The 9312-nt window shown below is 42.2% G+C and overlaps 1 protein-coding gene across 1 annotated transcript; it reads right to left on the bottom strand.

Annotated features, from left to right (window-relative positions):
- Positions 1-1895: 1895 nt before the first annotated feature.
- On the bottom strand, positions 1896-8127 carry LOC106094613 (uncharacterized). The gene is made up of 2 exons (XM_013261842.2): positions 6300-8127; positions 1896-2151 (listed from the first exon to the last, which is right to left on the bottom strand). The coding sequence occupies exons 1-2, from the start codon at positions 8038-8040 to the stop codon at positions 2048-2050; spliced, it is 1845 nt and encodes a 614-aa protein (XP_013117296.2). The 5' UTR covers positions 8041-8127; the 3' UTR covers positions 1896-2047.
- Positions 8128-9312: the final 1185 nt, after the last annotated feature.

The raw sequence follows: 9312 nt of genomic DNA, 5'->3' as shown, positions 1-9312 counted from the left end.
TGTGAGGCAGCCACTGCGGCTATGAAACTTAAGGCGATGGGAGAATGGATTGAGAATGGGAGCAGCTCATACCATCGCCGTATAATCGAGGATACGATAGGAAACCTGGAAGGAAGGGAAGAGGTTTCTGATGGGATATCTGAGACGAAACTTGAGGTCGAGTGCGAGGCACTGCTGCTTGGACTGACGGAACCCCAATATTGCCATCTGGAAGATCCTGTTACACGAATGTGTCAAAGCTAGAGGATAGAGTGGGCCTGGTGGTCTACATTGAGAACCCAGGGACTGAGACCTATTGTAGACTGTCTGACCATAACACGGTCCAGCAGGGACCGTGACCCGAGCGATCACGGAATACGTGAGGTGGAGTGGTGATAACGTGAGGACGTCGAGTGTGAACATCTTAATGGACAGTAAAATGGCCATGGGGGCAGTAACAACCAGGAGGGTAAGGTCGCGAACAGTTTTGCAGTGTAAGAAGGAGATTAACACCTTCTCTGAGGATGGCACAATCCGCATCGTTTGGGTGCCGAGCCATAACGGAGGTAGGGAGAATGAAAGGGCAGACGGTTTGACAGTGAAGTCCAGAGGACTGCCGTCGATAAATTTGGTTAATCCGAAGCCTTTCGGGTTGACACAGACAGATTTAAGGACGTGGGCGACAAACATTGTGGAACAGCGAAACAGTCGGTTGGAAGGAAAAACTCCAATGGGGAGAACGGGATAGTGAGAGGACAAGGCTTTTACTGAAAGGAAGTAAGAAGGAGGTTAGTAAAGCTTTTGGTGTCATAACGGGACACATAGGACTACGAGCTCACTTGTGTAAAATCGGTGCGGTAAATGATAGCATGTGTGGGGCCAGAAGCATTTCCTCTGTCATTGCCCGGCTTTCGCAGTTAACAGACACCGGTACTTAGGTGGGGACGAGGTATCAGACAAGGAGACAGCATATCGGGTGATCTCTTCAATATCCTGCTGGAGAAGATCATACGAGACGAGATGTGGCACCCTAATCACAAGAGAACACATGCTACTTCCCCATGCCGACGACATCGACATCATTGGTCGGTCACCAGGAGTAGTAACTGCAGCTTTTGAAAGAATCGAAAAAGAGTCATTGAAAATGGGTCTGGCAGTAAATGGAGATAAGACAAAATGGATGGTTTCCACTCCCAAAAAGCCTTACTCAACCGACCAGATAAAGAAAATGGAGAAAGTTGGGAACCACAACTTTGAGACAGTCAGCAACTTTATCTACCTCGGCACCGCCGTAACCGAAACGAATGACACCAGTTTTGAGATAAAGCGAAGAATAATACTGGCAAACAGATGCTACTTTGGACTAAGTAAAGCAGTTTAGAAACAAGGCCACCTCTCGACAGACGAAGATTACACCACACAAAACACTGATACTACCCGTGTTGTTATATGGTTCTGAGACATGGGCACTTGTGAAAGACATTGAGGCAGTGCTTGGAGTATTTGAGAGAAAGATTCTTCGTAAAATATATGGACCAATTTATGGAGAATAAAGACATCGTATGAACCTCGAACTGTATGAGCTGTATGAAGACGATAGCATAGTTACACATATCAAAATACAACGGCTGCGTTGGCTAGGTCATGTTATCGGAATGAATGGAGAAAAAACTCCAGCAGAGAAGTCTTTTGAAGGCAAACACGGTGGTACACGCAAATCGGGAAGACCAAAATCCCGATGGAAAGATCAAGTGTTGGCAGACTTCACGAAACTTAGTGTCATAGATTATAGAAGGAGCACAAATGATTGAGGCGCTTTGATGCCAAGTATGATCCACCGTCTCCCTGTTTCATCACTTTTGCATCTAAGATTTTTCTCGAGACTTCTCTTTAGTATTAACATATACTCGTATATCTTTCTTTTAAAGGTTGTTTGCTATTTATTTGGTCCAGATCCTTTTGTTATGGTTTAAGCATTATCAATACTTTGTGATTTTAGTGGTACGTTTAATTGAATACACCCCCAACCTGTTGCAGTGTTTACAAATATGGACTAATTTCAACTTCATTATATTTCAATTGTAAATGGCATATTCCTGGATCGATAGTGACTAGTATTTCCATTTATTTGCTGCATTGTATCCATCAGTTTATTCTGCAAGTCGCATATATCTGGAAAGAAAATATATTCTCTATTATATAGCAAATAAAGGCGTGCTGTGTTCGGCCGGGACGAATCTTGGGAACTCACCACCATGGATTTTGCTAAAAAAATTTTCAAAATAAATTTAGTTGAAGGGCATAATTTTATTCTACATACCAAAACTCTGCCAAACCAACAAAAATTAAAGCTTTTAGGAACCGAACATGGATGGTCGAGAGACCAGTCTACATGAGAGCTATATCAGGTTATAGACTGGTATAATACTGCATGCAAAATTTCAGACAAATCGGACCAAAATTGCTCCTTCTAGGGGCCCAAGTAGCCAAATCGGGAGGTCGGCTTATATGGGAGCTATAGAAGGTTATATACCGATTTAGACCGTACTTGGCACAGTTGTTGCAAGTCTCAACAGAACACTTTATGCTAAATTTCAGCTAAATCTGACAATAAATGCGGCTCCCAGGGGCTCAAGAAGTAAAAACGGAAGATCGGTTTACATGGGAGCTATATCAGGTTATAGACCGATTTAGACCGTACTTGGCACAGTTGTTGGAAGTCTAAACAGAACACTTTGTGCAAAATTTCGGCCAAATCTGACAATAAATGCGGCTTCCAGGGGCTCAAGAAATCAAATCGGGCGATCAGTTTATATGGAAGCTATATCAGGTCATAGACCGATTTGGACCGTACTTCAGACAGTTGTTGAAAGTCTTAACAGAACACTATGTGCAAAATTTCAGCCAAATCGGATAAAAATTGTGGCTTCCAGGGGCTCAAGAAGTAAAAACGGAAGATCGGTTTACATGGGAGCTATATCAGGTTATAGACCGATTTAGACCGTACTTGGCACAGTTGTTGCAAGTCTCAACAAAACACTTTATGCAAAATTGCGGCCAAATCGGGCGAAAGCTGCGGCTTCCAGGGGCTTAAGAAGTAAAACGGGAGATCGGTTTACATGGGAGCTATATCTAAATCTGAACCAATTTGGCCCATTTGCAATACCCAACGACCTACATCAATATTAAGTATTTGTGCAGTATCTGACCCTCCCCCTTACCACAATATTCGAAAACGCCAGATCTCGGAGATGGGTGCACTGATTAAACGAAATTTTGCATGCCACCTTATGGTACCCCAACAACCTGGGGGGACGCCCCATCCCAAAACCTACCTGAACGGACATGTTTTCCGATTGGGACAATATGGGTATCAAATGAAAGGTATTTAAGAGTAGAGTACGAATTTGGTATACAAATTTCACACTTAAGTTTTTGGGGGGGTTCCCACCCCCAAAAAAGCACCAAAAGGACACTTTCACCGCTTTGGGCAATATGAGTATCAAATGAAAGGTAATTGAGAGTAGAGTACGAACTTGGCATTAAAATGTTACCCTTAGTATCGGGGGGGCTCCCACTCCCAAAAACACCACCCAACAGGACACTTAAACCGCTTTGAGTAATATGAGTATCAAAAAACAGGTATTTAAAAGTAGAATTCAAATCTGAGACAAAAAATAATTTTTTGGTATCTGAGGGCCCTTTCCACCACTCAAAACCCCCCAGCAGGACATATTTACCGATTGGAAAAATATGGATATGAAATGAAAGCTATTTAAAGGTATAGTCCAATGCTTATATAAAAATTTATACCTTGGTGTCTGAGGCGCCTCCCCACCCCCCAAAACATCTCAACTGGACATGTTTACCAATTGAAACAATATGGGTATCAAACGAAAGATATTTGGAAGCTGAGTACACAGCTGTTATAAGAATTTGATCCAAGGTGTCTAGGAGACCTCCCCAATCCAATGAACCCCCAAAACAGGCACAAATGTCCAACGTCACAAAAAGGGTATTGAATGACATGTTTTTGCGACTTGACAATGAATCTGGCATACACAATTAGGGCAGAGTCTGGGACCGGCCCACCCACTAAATACCCCTTCAATAGGACCTGTATTTTTTTGGTGTCTAAGGGCCCTCTCCATCACCCAAAACTCCCCAGCGGGACAAATTTACCAATTGGGAAAAAATGGGTATGAAATGAAAGCTATTTAAAGATAGCTTTATTCCTGGGTGCCTAGGCGCCTCCGCACCCCCCAAAACCCCTCAACAGGACATGTGTACCGATTGGGACAATATGGATATCAAACGAAAAATATTTGGAAGCTGAGTACACATCTGCTATAAGAATTTGGTCCAAGGTGTCTAGGGGGCCTCTCCAAATCAAAAAAAAAAAAAAAAAACCCAAAACAAGCATAAATGTCCAACGTCAAAAAATGGATTTCGAATAAAAGGTCTTTGGGGCTGGACTAAGAATCTGGCAAGCACAATTAGGACAGAGTCTGGGACCGGCCCCCTCCCCCTAACCTACCAATAATAGGAATTAAAAATAATATATGAGTAATATGAAATAATTTATGAAGGCCGATCAGGATAGAATAGGACAAAAATAAAAGGTCTTTGGTAGTAGAGCACACTTTTTACCCTCAAATTGGGATGGACACAGGAGGACCTGCGGATCTTTAAGAATGTGGTATTCCAAGTGGTCGCTTTGAAATATGATTTTGAATCTAGATAACCAATACAAAAATATTAATTAGTGTGAATTTGAACGAGACCCCCTAGCCCTGAATATCTTGATAGCCTCCTTCAAAATGCTTCACATTATGGGGCTCAAACAAAATGGAGGTCTAGCACGATGCTGATATTATTTCAGGGTCCGCCTTTAAACTCCCTTCAAACCGTAATGGCAGATGACCAACCATGGCAATATACGGCTCCAATGAAAGGTATTTGGGAGGAGAGCACCAATATAATATCCACATTGGCGCGAAATATCTGAAAGGCCGTACCAGCACCCCCAAAGGGGACTTATTTCCTGACGTGACCGTATAGGGCTCAGATAAAATAAGAGAGTGAAAGAAGGCGCAGCGGAGCGGGCCCTGTCCTGCTGGTTCTTGTATATATAAATGTCAATTTGTGTTTGTTTGTTTGTCTGCTCCGCATAGACTCAAAAACGGCTGAACGGATTTTCTTGAAATTTTCACATATGACACATAATCCTGTGGTGAAAATAGGATACTACATTATTTGATATCGGAAGGGGAGGCGGACCTTCCCCCTTACCCAAATTTTCAAAAACGCGAGATCGCGTGGTGATGGGTGGTGCGATTTAAGCGACATTTTATGTGCCATCTTAGTTATCTAAAAACAAAAATGTGGTATCCACATTTATATAAATAGACCCATGAAAGGTATTTATGAGTAGAAAACGTATCCGATATCCACTTTTAGGACCAAATGTTTTAGGGAACTACCTTAGACCCCAAAACACCCCTCAATCGGACATATTAGACATAGACAAATAAAAGGTATTTGAGAGTAGACTACGAATCTGATATCTAAATTTTTGACCAAAGGTTTGGGGGCCGCCCCTCCACCAAAACACCCTCCAAAAAGGACAAATTAACCGACCATAGCAATATGGGGCTCAAATAAAAGGTATTTGGGAGTAGAGCACAAATCTGATATCAAGATTCGGGTAAAAGTGTCTATGGGGCCTCCTCACCCCCATATCACCCCCAAATAGGGGGTATTTTAGAGTAGAGCACGAATGTGGGCCAAGTCACTCCCCAACCCCCAAACCGGACATGTTTGTCGACTATGGAAACACGGGGTTCAAATGAAAGATAATTGGGTGTACAGCACGAAATTGATACCCACATTCGGAATCAAGTGTCTGGGGGTCCACCCCTTCCGCAAAACACTCGATTTAACTTTTTAAGCCTATAGAGGCCGCAATTAGCATCTGACTTGGCTAAATTTTGTGCAACGACTTCTTCTTGTATGTCCTTCACCATACTTGCCAAATAGGGTCTGAATCGGTCCATTACCTTATAAATCTCCCATTTAAACTGACCTCCCGATTTTAATTCTTGAGCCCCTATAGCGCGCTATTGTTATTCAATTCGATTGAAGTTTTGCCCAATGACCTCTAGTACGTTCTCCAACATATCTTTACCGAGTATGGTCCGAATTGGTCCATAAATTTGCTTATAAAGAGATATCGGCCAAAGAACTTGACAAAAGCAATTCATGGTGGAGGGTATATAAAATTCGTACATGCTTCTACTTGTTGCTTATTTATTGCTTACCTATTGAAAATCCACAAATTTTGAGGTATCGTAGTCTCTGTGGCAGGTGCTGGTGTCTCAGCAAATTGTGAATAAAATTTATGTGCAGCAAATTCTCATGACTACCATAAAAGAGAATTTTAAGGCGTTCATTTAAGTTCAATAAATCCAGCCAAAATGTTTCGGCCTCTTGAAAAATACCAAATGGTATGATAATCATGCGGAGCGTAGTTTTAGTGCTCTGAGGAATTTCCTTGTGGTCGTTCATGAGATCGTGAGTCTGTAAATTCAAACATTTCAGCGTTAAATTTTTTATCAAAATCCATATGAAACGCCACGAAAGTCCTTTGCAGGAGGTGAAGGTTAAGTGCTGCAATGATTTCATGGTAAAGACCACTCTGCGCAGCAAATAGACATTTGGTATGTTCAGCACCCTCAGGTTTGGACACTTGTCAATGATCCAATTGTCATTGATGTCACCATTTAGCCAATTCAGCGAATGCAAATTCTCAAACTTGTTAAGGGACTTTTGGAATGCCTCCGAAATGGTGGTAAACAGTATGGTGTCCACCGTAATGGACTGCAGGGAGGGCGAGACATAGATGTGATAAATGACTCCCAGCACACGAGTGTTGATTAAGGTGAAACGCTCCAATTCCAGGCCTCCCATAACCTGTTGCAAATTGGCAAATGTAAAGCCACCACAGCCGGTCAATGAGAGCTCTTTCAGTTTTTTAAAAACGCAAAAATTCTCCACATGCAAATCGCAATTCTCTATGGATAAACGCTGCAAATGCTGGCAGGTCGCAGACAATATCTCCACCGTAGCAAGCTTGATGGCAGTATTGCAATTGGCCACCTTTATGAATAGTTCACGCAATTCGGGCAACTTCTTCAAGAAACCTGTGAAAGTATGCCAGAACTCATCGGATATGTAGCCAACATCCAGGCACTGCAAGCAGCTCGAGTCTATGTCTTGAAAATCGCCTGCGCCATTGCCCTCGGTCCATTGGCTGTCGACTATGGTGATGTTCCTCAGCTGAAGGCATTTTAGCTGTAGTTCATTGAGCAGTTGCCACAAAATGTTGCATTCCATCTCATTGCGTGGAGCTGTCAGCGAGGGATCCGCTTGAATGATAAGAGCCTCCAGGCGTGGCATATTCACCAAATTTTCAATTTTTAAGTTATCGCCCGGTATGAGGGTGGCGAGTTCCTCACAAAAACACTCGATAAACTCAACTCTTCGCAGTTGACGACAATGCTGAGACAAAAGGGCCAACTGTTCATTGGTAACCACCAGCTTGTGGTAGCTCAAGTGCAGAATATTTTTGAAAATGTCAATGCTATTAAGGGTGACACCCTGGAAACCTTTAAAATCGTAATACTCCGAATACACTTTGAGAATTTTCACATTGGGGGCATGTGACCGCAGGAAGCGTTTACAAAGTTGCACCTTTAAGGCGACCTTCGATTGTTTGATTCTGTTTAGACCCAGATAGTCATGCTTGGCCATATCAACTGCGTCTCCAGGGGCCAATGGCATAGCAGGCTCATCTATCAACGTCTCATAGAGTGTTTGGTGCAAATGCAAAGTGCGATATTTGACAAGCCATATCAGATTGACTATAACATAGCGAAATGATTCACTAACATCCAGCAGGCGTAGTTGCTCACTCAGGCTCAAACATTCCAGGATCTTCTTGATTATGTAATTGTCCTGAAAGATTTTGACACCGCTAACCATAGTTTGAGTACCACTCATATTGAACGGCAACTGTATGGAATTTCTTTTTTTTATTTTTTACTTTCACTAACAGCGTTGAAGATCACTTTGACAACTGTCGGCAGAATATACAAATGACACTACACTACAGAAGATAACTGCATGATATATCTAACTAATGATTATACCACTATGATAATTGTAATTTTACATTACAGATGACCGCAGTCATCATTGCTATAAATATGCCTTCAATTAGTGTCGATGGCAGATTCAATGGTGACGCATTATAACAAGTAAAGGCGTGCTAAATACGGCCGGGCCGAATCTTGGGAACCCACCACCATGGATGGTGCTAAAAAAAATATAGTCATAATGGGTTTAATGGCGTTCTTAAGGGGTGGCATGACCCCCTATACTTCGATCTGATTTTGTATGCCAGATTCGAAATCTACTCCCGAATACCTTTCATTTGAGCCCCATATTGAAGTGAACGTCCTATATGTCTGTTTGGGGGAGTTTTGTGGTTGGGCCGGCCCGATGGGTACTTAGACTCAAATTTTAATAACATGTACGTATTCTACTCCCCATTACCTTTCATTTGATACCTATATTGTCCCGATCGGTCCACATTTATTTTGGATTGTGTTTTTGGTATAAGGAGGAGGGTCCGTCCCCCCTTCCGGTACCGAAAAATTATATAGCCTATGTTTCCTTCCAGACCAACCTACACAATCTGTGAAAATTTCGAGAAAATCGGTTCTGCTGTTTTGCAGTCTATACGGAACATACAAACCGAGTCCCATATATCCGTGATTGGCAAATGTGTCCATTTTGGGCGTTTTTGTGGGGGTGGGGTGACCCCCTATATTTCGACCGCTATTGTGATTTCGACAGACAGACGGTCGACGCACGGACGCACATGACTAAATCGATTCAGAACGTCGGGACGATCATGAATATATATATACTCTATGGGGTCCTAGATTAATATTTCGAGGTGTTACAGACAGAATGACTAGATTAGTATACCCCCATCCAATGGAATAGAAAAATAGATATAGGTCGCTGCAAAACCAATACCCCTATGTGATTTCTTAAGAAAATGTAAGCCTTAGTCAAAATAATTCGACTACAAACTGAGTTAATAAGGGTATCCATGGTGGTGGGTACCCTTTGTTAATGGAGTACTAGCTGAACGGGCCCGCACCTCTGGGCCTTATTTTACTTTATATGGAAAAAAATTATACTTTGAATATTTATTTTTATACCCAACACCGAAGGATGGGGGTATATTCATTGTGTCATTCC

The sequence above is a fragment of the Stomoxys calcitrans genome, chromosome 1 (assembly GCF_963082655.1).
Source record: "Stomoxys calcitrans chromosome 1, idStoCalc2.1, whole genome shotgun sequence".
NCBI lineage: Eukaryota > Metazoa > Arthropoda > Insecta > Diptera > Muscidae > Stomoxys > Stomoxys calcitrans.
This window is presented reverse-complemented; position numbering and strand designations above follow the sequence as displayed.